Source organism: Phocoena phocoena, chromosome 5 (genome assembly GCF_963924675.1).
Source record: "Phocoena phocoena chromosome 5, mPhoPho1.1, whole genome shotgun sequence".
Taxonomy (NCBI): domain Eukaryota; kingdom Metazoa; phylum Chordata; class Mammalia; order Artiodactyla; family Phocoenidae; genus Phocoena; species Phocoena phocoena.
The window spans coordinates 70904989-70923673 of NC_089223.1; the positions used below are offsets into that span (position 1 = coordinate 70904989).

At 40.1% G+C, this 18685-nt stretch overlaps 1 protein-coding gene across 1 annotated transcript in view; it reads left to right on the top strand.

The window, feature by feature from the left end:
• YIPF7 (Yip1 domain family member 7) overlaps positions 1-15480 on the top strand; it is a 28686-nt gene extending 13206 nt beyond the window's left edge. Inside the window, exons 4-6 of the mRNA XM_065877991.1 lie at positions 943-1090; positions 12586-12767; positions 15318-15480. Coding sequence (XP_065734063.1) covers positions 943-1090; positions 12586-12767; positions 15318-15480 — 493 coding nt within the window. The remainder of the gene's footprint in view (positions 1-942; positions 1091-12585; positions 12768-15317) is intronic.
• The last annotated feature ends 3205 nt before the right edge of the window (positions 15481-18685 follow it).

Genomic DNA, 18685 nt, shown 5'->3' on the forward strand with positions numbered 1-18685 from the left:
AGTGGTGAGAAAAGTAACTGGTGTGATGTTGGCATTTATTTCTATATTCAGTGGATGTCAAATGGCTGGTTTTTTGGGGTTTTTTTAATGAAAAAGATATAAGAGGAGCAGAATCTAGCAGCGGGGTCTGTAAAGGGGCAGTCAGAATGCTTTGAAAAATAAGGCATTGGAGAAATAATTAGAAATTACTAATTGAGTGTAGACTCATGGACACTGAGCCCACTGCTTTTGGATATTTTGTTCTAGCATCACCATTCATAAAAGGGAAAGGTTAATTGTCTCAAGAATTTAATCTCTGAATACACAGACTCAACAACACAGAGCACTGACCTTATTAAAATATGTATGCACGCCATGGTTGCTTTTACTTGCTGAATGAGCCATTGCCTTTTCTCCTCTGTGGAGTTTCAGGCAGTTAGCATGGTATTGCTCTTCTCATCAGGTGGAGTATAAGTAAAATCCCAGACTTGGCTAAGTGTCTTTAGATTAGATAACACTGCTAATTGAAAATTATGCATGTTTGGTAGGACAAGTTTCAGAAGTGTTAGCAATAGAAAATGCAGGAAAAAGAAATATCTCAATGGGTATTAAGATGGGACTTATCGTTTGTTAGCTACCATTATATTTTGTTTTTACTGTATAATGTCCATTTCCTCATTTTTGGCTGCATTTTAAGCTTCTACTTGCTGCAGAAGGCAGGGAAATTTTTCCTTGATGGAATTATTTCTCTAAAATATATCTTTCAGCTCATTGTGTGGGAATAAAAAGTCTTTCTTTTTTGTTTCAAGGTTGCTATATATTACGTAGAACTTTAAACTATGAAGGTATAACAATCAGATTAAAGTGCTAAGTAAATTAATAATATTTGTTAACTTTAATTAAAGAATATTACTCATGTTTATTTTTCTGTATTTATATTATCTCCTCCTCCTTCTTCTTTATAGAACTTGGAATTAATTTTGATCACATACTGCAAAAAACATTTACAGTGTTAAACCCACTGAAGCCAGCAGATGGCAGCATTATGAATGAAACAGACCTCACTGGGCCCATCCTGTTCTGTGGGATCCTAGGAGCTTCCCTACTTCTGGTAATGGACAGCAGCAAGCACTACATATTCCTTTTCTTTTCCTTTTTTTAAGCTAACATTGGTTTATCTAAGTTTCACGTTTACAGCATTATACTTCTACTTCTGCATACACCACAGCCAAGTACCAGATTTTAATGCATGTCCTTTCAAATGTCATTTTTGAAGAGGTCTTTGTAAATATGGAAGAAAGTATATCACTTTATGAAGTGAAAATTGTTTGATTCATAACTACATTTTTTTTGGTGAGAGAAACATATTTAATAGAACCATAATGACAAAGAGAAACTGCCATCATGTATTACAACAGATAAAAAATGTAAATTTAAATAGAATTTCAAAAATCAAATCACCAAGACAGATTTTCAACAAAGCAGGAACTCATATAAATGATTTTCTTGTAATTAAGTCTTTTTTGTTGTTTAGAAAAGACTGTCGATCTGAAAAAGTTGGAGGAACACATGGATTTGGGAAACAGAGGGCTGAAATTTTATGTCTTGTTTTCTGTGAGATTTCTGTTGTGACACTGGACAAATCCCCTCTATTTACTCATCATTTTAATTGCTGGGGTGTATCTATCTCTAGACCATTTCAAATATTCTGTTAGGTATGAGATGAGTCTCCTTGTTTCTGTTAGGCTATTATGAATAAATTGACTTGCAACGATAAGCAGTGATTTGTTTATTCAACCTGTATATTTCCCCTATCATTTTAGTTTTCTGTTTTTTATGAAGGCAATTTTTCCCCTGACATCTCCATTTGTCTTGTGTATGGGCCTCTTTCATTCTTTAAATCTGGGAGTAATGATATTCAGAGTCATCAAAAAAGAAAAACATATTTCCACCTAGGTTAAGTTTAGAAGGTATTCTAGCTTATAGTTTAGAAAAATGATTTCTCCACCCAAAAAAGGGAAGAAAAAGAAGAAATGAGAAAGGGCTATGATTTTGTATTAAGGAGGTAATGACAATACATTAAAAACAGAGGATGAACAAGATGGTCAAGCCAGTCTGACAAGTATGGTTTCATTAGGGCACAAAGGGATAAACTTGGCAAGAGAGGTAATATAGGAAATTAAAGATTCTAAGAAAAGTCCTTAAAATAACTACTCATTTCACTTTCCTTTCTTACAGCTATCCACTTCCCTAACGCAGCTATACTCCTCAAAAATAGCTGTAAAATGTATTTGCAACTAAATGAGTCTTTACTTTTCATTATTAATTACATAATACTAATCGAAATTCTGATAGAAATCTAATTTCTGCATTGTAGTGTGGTCAATAATCACATCATATTTACCCAATACAATAGTACTTAGTTATAGCATCTTATTTCTTCCTTTGAACTACAGCAAATGCAAATACTCAAATAATCTAACACTATATCAACCAGAGTTTTAATTTAGTCTCTAACGTCCCTTCTGTCTTTGTCATAGTAATTTGATAATCTTAGATTAAGCTGCAAGTAAGATCATGTCAATTAATCAAATTGTCAGAAACAATCAATTTAATATATTAACTCATCTTTCTTTTTCAGGTAATTTGTAATGTAACAGCTGTTTGTTTTTCTGTAGAAAATATTACTATTACCACCTCTTAAAGGAAAGCATTAATCCCATTAAGGTCTTTTTTGGGTACATAATGTTAGTTGGAATTATTTAAATATCCTCTCTTTTGTTTTAAGTGCAAAGTAATACAGGCAAAGAACTCAACTGAAAGTGGAAAAATTGGATCTGCCCCTAACTTTGCCTCCAGGTGTGATCCTGAACTTTTTTTTGTTTTCCTATTTCTTGGCCTTCATTTTTTTCATTTTGAAGATCAAAAAAGAGGTTTATATAAGTGGTTCTTAAGGTTCGTTTCAGTTGTGAAATTTTAGGGAATGTGTAAAAGTGCGTATTTTCTCAAACTTTTTAGGCAAATATTTTCACTTCAACTTTACCATTAGATGTGGTTACTTCAGAATTGATTCTGATACATGTAGAACAATAAGGACCGAAAAACTCCCCTGGATATTAATAAAGCCAAATTTAACTCAGAGTCCATTTGAGGCTGTTAACCCTGCCCTGGATATCTAAAATTAAAATGTAAAAGTTGATTTTATGGGCTGGTATATGCATTGTACTAGAGAAAGCAAAACTAAATCCAGAAACAATATTCAAATCTGTTCATTATCTCCGGAGGCGTAAGATTCATAGTCACATACCCATCACTTTTATGATTTATAATTATATAAGGCACAACACCTTTTAGTGGACTTTCTTCATGTTGAAGGAAGCAAACTAAAAAGAACTGCTTCAAACACTCAACACAAATTTAACTTTACTTATTCTTCCTCTTAAAATTATTTTCACCCCCCAAACCATGAACGCAAGTGTTTTAAAGCTATGGCTCCATTTAATTTTTCTAGTAGAGTTAAGAGTGTGATCTGGAAAAGGAACATGCACAGCCAATATAAAAGCATAATCAGAAGAATAAGAAGTATTTCAAGTAAAGATGTAGTAATAAGGGTGGTACAAGGCTGACCTAAAATTTTTTGAATTTAAAAAGAAATTGAACATTTATTTTTCCATTTCAATTACAAGTCCTTGTTAGAATTTGAAACAACTTAAAAAATGGGACTGGCCCTGCCAGATGGAATTGTACCTCAAATTAGATAAACTAACAAGAGTAAGAGATAAGGAGAGAGGTCAGTAACTGATATGGAAAAGGACAATTTTACTACCAAATTAGTTTTATCCGCCCTCTATTTACCCCATGCACAAAACTGGTTAGGGTCATGGACCAGCTATGAGTCCTTTGGGTACAGGGAAGTTGTGTTTCACCATTACAACTATTCCTACCTCAGAATTATCCCACCCAATTTAAATATTAAGTAGAATGTTTCTCTAATACATGAAAGTGATTTGAAATTGTCACTATTTTCCAAGTGGAGCAAACTCACCCAATAGAGCAGCACATAACTGATGTGTTTCTTTTAGCATGCCCCTTAGCATTATTGGCGTTATTTCACAAAATAGCCAGGAGGACTCATTATGACTAATGCAGCAAAGAATTCTGCAGCATAGCCCAGGGACATTTTGTGAAAGAACTTTGTAGTGATCAACTTCCCCAACTGCAGAGAAAGAAAACTTCAAAATAGCCGGACAGTTTTAAACATTAAAATGGTCATGATATTCTCCATTAATTAATTACAAAATAAATATCTCTTTATTCTGTAAGACATAAGCACAGCTATGGAGCAGAAAAAAGGACAGCTAAAAAGCTCTCTCCCTGAATCAACTTGTTAGACCCAAACGGTCTACGAAGGATTCCAACTCGCCCAAGAACCGCCAAGAGTCGAGAGCTGCTGCAACACGCAAGAGGTTTATTAGGAGCCGATGCACCGGGGTTCCCTGAACCTCACGCAGGAGGCCGATGGGGAACCCCTAAAAGCGGAATCACATACTTTTTATAGGTTTATTTACTCATAGGGCGGGTATATTCTCACAATGATTGGGTAAATGTGGTGACTTTTGAATTCATTGGCTTAGGAACTTTTGTCCCACCTTCTGGCCGTTATAGTTGTCTGTTCATTGTGGCGGTTAGGGCGTATACCTGTTACGGGCAACTGGAAAATTACCCGCTGTCTGGCAAGTCCCCGTCAACTGAAAAACTCCAAGAATTGGTTTCGATAGGGAGGAGTGGCGCACGATAGGGAGAAGAATTGGTTTACGGGAACAAGTGAGGGGGTGGAAAGTCCCTAAAGGCCCCACATTCCCCCCCCTTTTTTTTGTAACTAATTTCAATCATGGAATTTCAGTTTCTTTTTGCGAGTTTTGGTATTGTTGCCTTAGCATTAAAACTTGTACCGTACTAATGCGTTCTCTAATAAAGGCTATCAGGCGATTCAGAATGTATGGTCCAAAAGTTAAGAGCAACAATAAAATAATGAGGGGCCCTAACAAGGTGGAAACTAAAGTAGTAAGCCAGGGAGATTTATCAAACCATGATTGGAACCACCCTTTTTTTTTTTTTTGCGGTACACAGGCCTCTCACTGTTGTGACCTCTCCCATTGCGGAGCACAGGCTCCGGACGCGCAGGCTCAGCGGCCATGGCTCACGGGCACAGCCGCTCCGCGGCATGTGGGATCTTCCCGGACCGGGGCACGAACCCGTGTCCCCTGCATCGGCAGGCGGACTCTCAACCACTGCGCCACCAGGGAAGCCCGGAACCACCCTTTTTGATTTTCCCTTTCCTGTTGTCTTTTGTCCAGGCGCTCCCTAAGTTTGTCCATAGTTTTGGTAATAGCCCCAGAATGATCAATATAAAAACAGCATTCTTCTTTTAGTGCAGCACATAGTCCGCCCTCCTTAAGGAACAGCAGATCTAATCCCCTCCTGTTTTGCATTACCACCTCTGAAAGCGAGGTGAGGGATTCTTTTAACTGAGTTATGGAACTTTCTAACGCCCGGAGGTCAACATCTACAGCTTGTCTTAAGGCATCATAATAGTGGGGTTGTTGAATGAGGGCTGTTGCACCTGTTCTTACCCCGGCTGCCATTCCTAGTCCTAGGAGTACAGCCAGGGTGAGTGTTATGGGTTTCCTCTTAAACCTTCTTCTGCCCTCATATTCATCTAGAAAGGATTAATCTGAATGATAAATGAGTCTGGGGACTAGCTGAACTAACACACAAAAATCGGTTGAAGCTTTAAGGACCTCTAAAGAAATGCAGGGGGTCAATCCTGTGTTACATGCCCATCATCCATCCGGAGGAGGGAGGAGATACCCTGAGCCCTGTGGGAGGCTTAAATTGGCACAAAGATGTCGGTGGGACGAGGGGGGCATTCCTACACATGTACCGTTTCCTAATACTGAGGCCAGGGTCAATTTACTATTTTCTTCTTGTTTCCATCGACATTGATCTGGAGTGTTAATCATTATTATAATTAGAATTATATCCTATAGCATCATAATAAGGGGGAGGAGCAGCATAGCAAAGCCAACATGATTTGGTAGCCTCCGGGTTTGTGGCATTTAAAACCTCAAAAGCCGCCTGGACCAATGAGAGCATTCGGTCCCGGGGGGTCTTGGGCTTGATTGTCATTCCTTTTGGCTCAAAAGTTTGGTTTCTTATCTCTGGTAACGCTGTGGGAGGGGCCAAAGGTAGCAAAGAGTGCCCTATCTCAGGGTTGGGGCCTATAGGAACTGGAGTAGGGGTTTCAATTTTTAGTTTGATGGTCATTAGTAATCCATCATCATATCCTTCTTTATAAAACCTGATTCCCCATGAATGGCCATTTATCCAGTTTTTTATCTTTTTTTCCTGGTTCACTAAAAGAAATCTTAAGGGGATGGCACCATTTAGTACATTCAGGCCTATAAGTTAAGGGGTTGGTTGGGTGTGTATAATTGGCTGTCACCTTAATAAAGTCCCAGCCAGAGGTGGGCTTCCAATAGGTGTCTCCTGTGGTTTCATATCCCCAGCTTTTGCAATAAAAGTTTTCAGTTCCTCCATATTTATAATTAAGGGACCTGTGGCGATGGAACCCGGGGCATATGTAGAAAGCAGGAGCTCTGAGCCCAGTCCTCCGAATCCCGTTTTTGCAACCCTTTCCGGAGGAATCAGCTCTAGTTGATAAAATTTTTGGAACATTATGTTGATCATAATAGTCTTCTAAATCCCAACCGGGAGCCCCTATGGCCAGTTTACAAACATCAGGAAAAAGGTTTGGCCACCAGGTCCATGGGGGAGCGATATTGCTAACAGACCATATTACATCTCCAGTCTGGGAAATTACCTGCCAGGTTAAACGCTGGGGCAGGTGAGGACTAAAATTACTCACAGTCAGTAGGGGTAACAAAGTTAAAGTTATAAATCTGATGATCGCAGAAGCTTGAGCTTGAGCGGGTTGCTGGTCTTTTGGGCTCGCCATTCCGATGTTGCAGGTGCTGGTGCGGCCTTCACGTGTGAAGCGTGGATCCACGCAGCGATGCCGTCTACCTTTATAGCCGTGGGGGTGGTGAGCAGGACGATGTGTGGTCCTTTCCACCGAGGCTCTAGAGTCTGGGTTCGGTGCCGACGGACGTACACGGAATCTCCGACTTGGAAGGGATGAGCCTCTGCTGGTGTTCCTGGTCGGTAAGCCTCTGCCAGCTGGGACCACACCTCCTTTTGGACCAACTGGAGTCCCAACAGCCTAGCATATAAGTCAGTGTTATTCTGGCAGTCAGGACTTAATTTTTTCCTTAGCGTAAAAAGAGGAGGTGGGGCCCCGTATAGTATTTTAAATGGAGTAAGATAATAGCGGGAGGGGGTATTTCTAGCCCGGAACAGGGCTAAGGGAAGGAGCACCGTCCAATCTGTACCGCCAGTCTCTATGGACAATTTAGTTAGGGTCTCTTTTAGAGTTCTATTCATTCTCTCTACCTGTCCTGAACTCTGGGGTCTATAGGCACAATGTAATTTCCAATCAGTCCCCAGGTATTTGGCCATACCCTGACTTACCTGGGCGACGAAGGCGGGACCATTATCTGATCCTATTACCTTTGGTGCCCGGAACCGGGGGGAAAATTTCTTTTAAGATCTTTTTGGCCACCACAGTAGCTGTCTCCTTCTTCGTCGGGAAAGCTTCTACCCATCCTGAGAAGGTATCTATAAAAACTAGAAGATACCTGTTACCGTACCTTCCAGGGCGTATTTCAGTGAAGTCGACCTCCCAATAGGCTCCTGGGCGGTCTCCTCTGAGCCTTTTTCCGACCTCAAGTTTTCCTTTATGGGAGTTTACCTGTTGGCATGGAATGCACTCTCGTGCAATCTGCTCAGCTAATTTAGTTAGTCCAGGGGTATCATAACCTGTCTTGTGTAGTAGGGACACCATCTTTTTGGTTCCCAAGTGCGTCCATCTGTGAATCTGTTGTAGCATGGATTTTGCTTGTTGAGGAGATAATGTTACTTTAGTTATGGCTGGGGTAATTGTTCCCCTATCATTTGGTTTCCCAGGACTCTCATCTGATAGTTCTAGTATGATTTCCCGTAGAGCCACTTCTCGTGCCACCCTATCTGCCATGTTGTTGCCTCTTGTCACCGGGGTATTGTCCTTCTGGTGTCCGGGGCAATGAATGATGCTGACTTTAGTGGGGAGCATGAGGGCAGCTAGCAGTGCCACTATTTCTTCTTTGTTTTTAATTTCTTTGCCCGCCGAGGTGAGCAACCCTCTTTGTTGGTAAATGGCCCCATGGACCTGGGCGGTAGCAAATGCGTATCTACTGTCCGTATAGATGTTTACCTTTTTGTTTTCTGCTAGTTCCAATGCTCTAGTCATGGCGATTAGTTCAGCCCGTTGGGCCGATGTCCCTTGCGGTAATGTGGCTGCCCAGATGACCTCTTTCCCGTCTACCACGGCTGCTCCCGCCCGACGCTTACCTTCCTCTAGGAAACTGCTTCTGTCAGTAAACCAGGTAACGTCGGCGTTGGGGAGGGGCTGATCCATCAAGTCTGGTCTGCTACCGTGTGCTGCAGCCAGTACTTCCTGACAATCATGGATGACGGTAGTGCTTTCCAGGTCAGGGTCGGGTAGCAAGGTGGCCGGGTTGAGTCCTGTGGCTGAGGTAAACTTAATACGATCTGAGTTTAACAGCAGGGCTTGGTAATGAGTCATCCTGGCATTTGTTAGCCATCTGTCGGGTGGCTGGCGAATTACACTTTCTAATGCATGGGGGGCTGTTATCGTTAGGTTCTGCCCCAAAGTCAGTTTGTCAGCATCTTTGACCAAAGCGGCCACCGCGGCGATTATTTTTAAACAGGCGGGCCATCCTGCTGCCACAGGATCCAATTTCTTTGATAGGTACGCAACCGGGCGATTCCAGGGGCCCAGTTTCTGAGTTAGTACTCCCTTTGCAATACCTTTATTCTCGGCCACGTACAGATGAAAAGGCTTAGTGATCCTTCCCCCGTTCCTTTTTTTAGGGCATTCTCTTGCCCAATGACCTTTTTCTTTACAGTAGGCACATTGGTCCTTGTCTAATGGCCGCCTTCTATCCGTTGTTCGCCCTTCCTGTCTATTTCTGTCTCTACTGTTTCCTCCTCTGACTACAGTGGCCAGTATCTTACTCAAATGTCTTTCTTGCCTCTTATCTCATCTTACCTCACGAGCCTCTTGTTCCTTCTGCTTTCTTTCTTCTCTTTCTTCTTCTGTCTCCCTCTTATTATATACCTTATCTGCCTCTTTTACTAAGTCCTGAAGGGAGAAACCTTGTAGGCCATCCAGCCTTTGTAACTTCTTTCTAATATCAGGGGCCGCCTGGTCAATAAAGGCCATTGCTATGGTGGCCTTATGTTCCTCAGAGGTTGGATCATAAGGAGTGAATCGTCTAAAAGCCTCCATTAAGCGTTCTAGGAACACGGTTGGCGATTCCTGGGGCCCCTGAGTTACCTCTCTTACCTTAGCCAAATTCGTGGGACGCCTGGCCGCTCCATGGAGACCCGCCACCAGAGCCTGGCGATACATTTTCAGGTGCTCCTTACCTTCCAGGGTATTAAAGTCCCAATTCGGCCTGACGAGTGGAAAACCGGCATCAATCTCATTAGGCAACTGGGTAGGTTGTCCATTGGCGCCTAACACATTCTTTCTAGCCTCCAGGAGAACCCGTTGCCTCTCCTCAGTTGTGAGGAGAGTCTGGAGGAGCTGTTGACAATCATCCCAGGTGGGTTGGTGGGAGAAGACAAGAGACTCTATTAGAGCAGTAAGAGCCTGTGGGTTTTCAGAGAAAGTAGGGTTATGCATCTTCCAATTATAAAGATCTGCAGAGGAAAAGGGCCAGTATTGAAGGGGCCTATTCCCGTGGTTATCGGGGGGGCCATATTCTCTAAGGGGTAAAGCAGTAGAATCCGGGGAAACAGCCCTCCGGCTTCTGGTGCCCGCCGAGGGACCCCCCCCTTTCCGCCTTAACAGGTGGCCCTACTGGTGCGGAGGGTTGTGAAGCTGGGGGTCCTAGGGGCGACATGGGATTTAGGGCCGGAGGATAAGGAGGTGGGGAATCTAGAAGAAGCAAATCAGACTGCAGGTCAGGATATATCGCCTTTGGCGGGTCCGGGGCAGCAGATGACTTTTCCGTGTCTGGGGTTTTCTTCAGGGCCAATATCTCTGATTGTGCTGGAGCGCATGCAGACGTGCCTGTTGAGGAAACAAAGGGCCGGACCCACGGAGGCGGGGAGAGAACTAGATCTTCCCAGACCAGGATATATGGTATCTGGTCTGGGTGTCCGTGGGGTCCTGTGTTAAAGACCCTAGACTTGACTAGCCCAACCTTATTTAACAGAAAAGATCCTTCGGGTGGCCACCCTGTCTGAAATGTAGGCCACTCAGAGGTACACAGCGTTTGCCATTTTCCTTTCCTTACTTCTACCGAAAGGTTGTGGGCCCTAGCCCTAACTTCGGTCCAGTGGCTTAGGGTAAGAGAAAGAGGAGTCGTCATAGTTTGTCCCATTGTCGTCCGTCAAAAGAAAGATAATAGTACAGAAAAACAATAAAATTTCAAAAGACACACATTGATATTGCCGCCGCGAACTTAAACCCGAAACCAACTCAAATTCAGATGGCAGCTTATATAACCTGCCAGAACCAGATGAAGGGGAGACAAAATTTGTTTCTCCTTCCAGATGGACCACCAGGGCGTCCCCCGGGGCCCGTGGACACCAGCTTTCGGCACGTCTGCCTAGCCAGGAGTCCATACAGATTCCACAGCAAGCCGGTTCGCACGGCTTTTTCCTAATGGCGGCTAGCAACAAACAAACGACAGACAAACAGACAATTGGGCTCGAGCCTACCTGATACCTCCGACTCCCGATGTTCTTGTGACCCGGGGGCGAGAGGGGATCCCGGACGAGCCCCCAAATGTTAGACCCAAACGGTCTACGAAGGATTCCAACTCGCCCAAGAACCGCCAAGAGTCGAGAGCCGCTGCAACACGCAAGAGGTTTATTAGGAGCCGATGCACCGGGGTTCCCTGAACCTCACGCAGGAGGCCGATGGGGAACCCCTAAAAGCGGAATCACATACTTTTTATAGGTTTATTTACTCATAGGGCGGGTATATTCTCACAATGATTGGGTAAATGTGGTGACTTTTGAATTCATTGGCTTAGGAACTTTTGTCCCACCTTCTGGCCGTTATAGTTGTCTGTTCATTGTGGCGGTTAGGGCGTATACCTGTTACGGGCAACTGGAAAATTACCCGCTGTCTGGCAAGTCCCCGTCAACTGAAAAACTCCAAGAATTGGTTTCGATAGGGAGAAGGAGTGGCGCACGATAGGGAGAAGAATTGGTTTACGGGAACAAGTGAGGGGGTGGAAAGTCCCTAAAGGCCCCACAAACTTACCAGATCCTTTGTTGTTTTCAAATAATTCCCATGAAAACTGGAGTCAGCCTCCTCAATCTTTATCTAGAATTTCTAACCAGCTTAATGTATATATATATATATATATATAAATGACATGCATTCTTTACTGGAGCTTTGGCATCCTCGGATAGCAAACATTAAAATATCCTCTGTTGAATCAGTAGTAGATTGTGACTTTCCCTGGATGAGTTTAGCGGTGCTGGCTCAGGAACAAGTCTCTAGTGCTCTGTGGGTGATGGCAATTTTGATGAATCCTCAGGTCAGTGGTCTATCCTGAACACTACTGACTTCCTTTAACAATACCTCTTTTGTGATTTGCTATCAGTTGGTTTATATAAATCAGTTTTTCATAAAGTCTGTTCAGTTAAGCTGGTAATAGGCATTATGAAAACAAAGGATTCTGGGGTCAGATAAGTTTGGGGTATACTGGCTTAAATAAGGTTAAATAAGTTCCCTTGTTTATGACTTGTTAGAGCTCCTGCAGGTGTTAAAGACCTAAATTTTAGAGCTGGACTGCCTGGGCTCAAAACTGAGCTCCACTGCTTACCATTATTTTACCTTGGGCAAGTTCCTTAACCTCTCTGCACCTCAGTTTCCTCATGTGTATAATGGGTACAACAATGGTACCAACTAATTATGTTGTGTGGATTAAATAAATTAATATATGTGAAATCTTTAGAATAGGACCGAACATAGTAAATCTGACAGATGTTTGCTAATATTACTAATATGTTTTGTAAATCTCCAAGACTAAATTGGAATGTTTTCATTAACTTATTCATTCATTTAATTGTTCAACAGATATGGGGAGAAAAATATATCCTTACCTATGCCTAGTACCCCAATAGGCAATCTATGATAAAAAATATATATCTGGAAATATAAGCACGCTTGTGCCATCTCACGTATAGTTCAAGGAGTGGGGGGGGTGGTGTTTGTTTTCATGACCTGAATCTGTATTACAGGCAGTATTTTTTCCAGAACTCCCAGTCTCGAGACTTATACTACAAAGACATGAGCAACATTGAGCTGATTGATTCAAAAATACTCTCTGCTTTGTTGACAATCTGATTTCTTCTTGATGTTTGTTCTATGTTCACACCGTTTTCTTCCCGTTGTTTCAGGCAGGAAAAGTCCAGTTTGGTTACGTGTATGGCACGAGTGCCATTGGCTGCTTAGGGATTCACGCCTTACTAAACTTGATGAGCTCTTCAGGGGTGTCCTATGGCTGCGTGGCGAGTGTTCTGGGTTACTGCCTGATACCCATGGTCATCCTGTCCAGCTGTGCCATCTTCTTTTCACTGCAGTAAGCGTCTGTGTGTGCTAATTGACCCCACCTGCACAATCATCGCTAGGGTTTGCCACACCAGTACAACAGTTAGCCTCTTTCTGATCATGTTAGTAGTGGGATTGGGGAAACTGGCTATTAAAAGCTACATACAGATTCAGGAAAGTAGGTCAGTTTTGGCTCAGGTGCTGTTCCTATTTCGATGATTTAAAAAATAAATTAAACGAAGTTATCTTTAAAATTGGCATTTTGTAAGTTGTCACATTCTTCAGTATGAACTATCGTCACGGGTAATATAACCAACAACAGAAAATTCACTTGTTTGAATTAAGAAGAGTAAGTGCCTGGTGCACACTGACAAATTGCTTCAGCTCCCAAGCACTCTGCCTTCTTGGCGGGAAGCAAGTATTCTTTCTCAGCTGGACTCCTTGCAGTGCAGAATTCCCAGGAAGCCTAATGAGGATATTACTGCTAGAGAACTTTATAGCATATATGCTCAGTCAATATTTTTTTTCTTTTTTACTTCCTGGGCAGATAGTATTTGCAATTCAAAAATATTAACGAGGATTCAGTAGATATGCTTCTGTCGGGCACTTTCCCAGGGCAGTGCATATCACTACCACTTTGGTTGGGAAAAGTAATTACATAGTCCTTTGTCACCTGCCATGCTCCAAATCCAATTAGAAATAAACATTTGCCATCAGTGCTCATTCTTCCACATCCAAAAGAGACACAATTCACATTTTGTTTCTTGGATAATCCAAGTTTTAGGTTATCAACACTATACTGGATAGGATATTACATACAGAATTTTGCCAATGCCAGATAAACATTTTAGAAAGACTTTAATATTTTTGTTTAAATATAATCTCAGATATTTTCTTCATAACGTTATTGAGAATGACCTAGATGGAAATGCTTTTTTTGTTTTAATATGGTTTCATTTTGAAAGTAATAGTCTTGAGAATAAGAGAGCAAACTCTTACTTTACCAGTGAGTGCTCAACACTTAAAAGAGAGGAATACAACAGAAAATGGAAACTTTGAATGTATAAGTACAACGTGAGTTAAAGGTGTATTTATTGAGTCTTGTCCATGGAAAAATTCCACTTTTTGTATATCATGTTCCTTAACAAGCTGTTCTGTTTACTATGTTGTTTGGTACAGATGTTTGACAAGTTACTACAGAGTTCAGTTTTACAACTTCCATTTTGTCAGATGCTTTTGCCAAAGAATACTATAATGATCAACCATTTAAAAATTCTAGGTTTTAGACATTATTTCCGTCAAAGTTTAGCTTTGGGGTATCTTAAATGACTCCTGATTATTAGGGAAAGAAAATAAAAACTACAACTCTTGAATTTTGAGAATCATCAGAGGTCTGGACATTTTTCATTAGATTTTCATTCTGAAATGTAAAGGATGAATCAGAAATCCTTTAAATTATATTAATGGGGAATAAGCTATCTGATCTCTAAGACCATTACACTGAAATTGCCTTTTTGGGCATATTACTATAACATTCAAATGAATTATATATAATCTCACATTTTTGTTCACCAAAACCTGTAAATTGAATCACTCTAACTTTTATTTCTAATAGATATTAACTAAACCTACAAAGGTAATATTTACTAGAGTGTTTTAAAATATTTTGGGTTTGTTTATAATCTAAGGCATCATAAGCTATATTGTACACTTTTTCACTTGTTTTGCTTTGGTTCAATTATTAAAAGTAGGTATTTCTGTCATTCTCACAAATAATAAACACAATTCTCAATCTCAGATTCAGCCAGGATCAAGTGAGGCAGTATCGTTTGACAGTGGCTAGAACAATACGCTGGTAATTAGCAGCACTTGACCTAATGACCATTCCACTTTGCAATTTTTTTAAGTCACTTCACTCCCATTTCTTCCTAAAGAACCAATTGTCTCCACAGTTACTTTTTGAAGATACCAATTTGAACAAATCCATTTTGATATTATAAAAATCCACACGTTTATTTGCCAAAGTGATCTTCAGCAATGAGGTGGGAGGCCACACACATCTGTGCCTTGCTGCTGCATCTGTTCCCTCCCTGAGCTGTGTCAGGCTTTGCTGTCCTAGACAAAAACCCAGGACATGGACCTGGGAGCGCTGGGGAGTAGGAACCCCACTGGAACGCGAGTCCAGTCATTTTTCTGCTCATACTGGGGGTAAATTTAGGAAGCAAGTGGGGAAAAGAAATCTGTAGCTGTAAAAGAAGTCTCTAAACATAGCTTATATAAAAGAATTTCGGAAGTTGGGATTTGAATGGTGACTCATGAGAGTGACAGCAGGTCAATTCTTCTGTTTCCAATAATCTGAGTTTTTACCACCCTATAAAATATTTAGCTTCTAATGGTGAACTTGATTCAAAAATTTTCTAAATAGCTGAGGCCTTTGAGTTCCTGTTGTTCCTCACCCTCCTTTTACAAATTGAGAAAGTGGTTATAAATATTGTACCAAGGACATTTCAGAGGCAGCTGTGATTCAATAACCTCTTTTTCTCCTGGTGTAAGATAACCATCTCCTTTGTCTTTGCTCTAGGGGCACCTTTGGAACTGTGTTGGCACTGGTCATCATTGGCTGGTGTAGTCTCTCAGCCTCCAAAATTTTCACTTCAGCCTTGGCCATGGAAGGACAGCAGCTTCTCATTGCCTACCCTTGCGCCTTACTTTATGGGCTTTTTGCCCTCCTAACAGTTTTCTGAAGATTATTTGAGATGGCATTACAGGATTCTATTTGTTTGTCACTCAGATTATCCTGGAAATGTATTGGCATTCACATTTGGTCATATGATTTCTGTTTTATCGCTGTTGAGAGAATAATAAGCAGAGAGACAAAACAGCACTTAAGGATGGGGCTCTAATAGGCTGTTTGGTTTGAATGATGATTTGCTTATTGGTTGGTGCATTAAAACAATTTAAAATACTTTAAAATAAAAAGGGATATCGTTGTTGTACTGATGGACCCTGCTTTTCTCAATGGGTGTATTTCTGAGAAATTGTAAGTAAATAAAATCATATGCTGACTGGGTAGAGGCAATCTACAGTGAGCCTTTTGAGAAATCTTCATGACAGTTCAAGCTGTGTACAAGTTGTTTAAGTCACACTGTCCAGGGCCTTTGGAGAATTTCAGGGGAGGTGTTATTTAGGGTTTGATTCACCTGAGAGTCAAAGAATCTCCTGCCTTTCCATTCATTTATTTTCACAACTATTGTTTGGTCCCATTTGAACAATGCATTCACTCACCACTTTTTCAAGCCCTAACTTCCTTCTTACTTGGTTTAGATGCCATGGTTCATTACTATAATTTCTCCCTTGAATAAGTATATCCTCAGTACCCTTGCCATTTTGCTCCCTGAATAGATGAATGTGACTGGAGGAAATGCCACTTGTTTCTATTTTATTATATGACTACATCTTAAATGGCTGCTCAGTACAACCTTTTGAGTCCTATTACATTACCCTACTATTGATAAATACACTTTCGTACTTTCTGAGACGATTGTTTCACACTATTTCTTCACTGCTCAGATCTCCAATACTCCTTTCATACTGTTAGTTGATGACCTTTCTTACTTTATTGAAAGAAACATCTAGAAAAAAAGTGTGTCTTCCCATCATCAGATATATCAACCTACATGCATCTTTATAGATACATGTATATAGCTATAAAGACGTGTGTGTATGCATATGTGCGTATATATATATGTATATATATATATATATATATATATATATATATATATATATATATATACATACACACACACACACACACACATTCTCCCTATAAAAGCCAGAGAAATGGGCCATAACTGAAGAGTGATATTGAATCAAAGGATTTTTATTTTATGGTAAGAAACATTGAAAGATATTTATGTGCTGCTATGAATAATAGGTCAAGAGGAAAACACTGGTTATGCAGGTGCAGGGGCTGGATGTGGAGAAGAAAAGAGACAGTGACAAGGGGGAATGTGTGATGGAGTTATTATCAGAGATAACTTTTTATTTGAAAGACCTATCCATATGGCAAGGAAAATATCTAATTACCAAACATCTGCTCTTGTGATTGTCCTGTGAATCACCTCCTCCCCTTTGAAGCTCCAGACCCCTATCCCATTCCTTAGCTCAAGATGGCATATAGGCCTCAATTGTTCAAATTGTCTTTAGGTCTCATATCTTTGGGGCTCCTGTATGTATGAAATTAAATTTGTTTTCTCCTGTTAATCTATCTTATGTCAATTTAATTATTTGGTCAGCCAAAGAACCTAGAAGGGAAGAAAGAAAATTTTTCCTCCTGTGCAGTGGGTGTTGATAATTGTAGTAAATAAGACAACCATGGCTGCAGCCCTAATAGAAATTACTTTGGGAGTAGGAAAAAAAAATGGACAATAAACAAGTAAACAATAAATAAACAAGATAATTACAGAAGTATGAGAAGAATGCTAAGGAGGAATATGTTGAAAAGAAGGCAGCACTGTGGTAAATGTCAGACTTCTGTACTTTATAATTCATTAATTAACCTGTTAACAAAGCATGGAGTTTCCTTAAGTTCTTGCTCTTTCTATTTGGACTAAGATGGTCTTCTTACCCTTTGCTTAAGGGAGATGAAGCAAGAATGCTGTTTATTATAGTGATTTCTCTATGGTATATAGTCCTATTTCTTAGAGGTACATTTACATTATGGATTTAAATTTTTATCTTTTAGAAAGTTCTTTAATTAAAAAAAAGTATAGGCAAATATTGCTCTAAATTCAGGATGTAGGTTGACATTATTTTTCTGTGCATAAAAACAGTTATACCCAAAAAAGTTTTGATTTTTTTACTATGAAAAATTATAACATCTGTATAAAAAGCCCCATAAACAAAATACTAAATATTTCATAAGAGTAAGAAATAGGAATAAATTCATTTAATAGTTCATAATGGCAGAATTGTGAAATACCTAAGTATTAATGTAAAAATAAATATAGATGATCTCTATAAAAATAATTATAAAATATTAGAGGCACTTTTAAAGAAGACTAGCTATGTAGACAGATATCCTATATCACAGGATGAGAAAATTGGACTTTGTAAAATATTGTGCCCCAAATAAATGTATAGACTTAATATAATTCCAATTAAAATTCCAGGAGTAGTTTTCTTTAAATACTTTAATACAAAGTGACTTTAATGTTAATCTGAAAAAATAGGTAAAGGTGTAACTGTGAAAAATTGAAACAATCCAAAAATATATTACTATAGGCAGTAAGTTAAATCAATTATTGGTTATCTCTATGGTTGAATGCTAGGTAACTACATGAAAATATTTTGGAAGGATGATAATATGAGAAAATGGATGCATGAAATTTGCATAATTTTGATATTTACTCAAGACTTACTAGGGGTTGACCTAGATGCTTTACTTTATTGACTCACTTCATCCTCACAATACCTCTATGAAGTGCTCTTATCATCACCTCTGTTTTACAAATGAGGCTACTAGTTACAGATCAGCTAAATCGCTTGCCCTAGGTTATTCAGCCAAAAAACAGAATTTGAATCAGGAGAGCTGGATTCCAGTGTCCATAACCACAACATAACCCTCCTGTTACTGAGAAAAAACCTAATTGCATCTTCTCATGGCCGTCAACATGTCTACTACCTCTTCTACTCAGATCATCCTTTTCCCTTGACCTTAGTCAATACTGGACAGAGGCAAAGAGTTTTACCTGCCAGGGAAAAATAATACAATAATAAGATAGAAGATGAATCCAGAGTATCTAACAGGACTAAAGAGATACCTGCATGAATCCTGGGTCCATTTCTGAACTCTAGTTGAAATAAGTTATGCAGATTCAGATCTAGTTGGCATTTGAGTAGAAAAATCTTGCAAAATATAGGCCTTTTCCCTCATTGCAAGTAGTG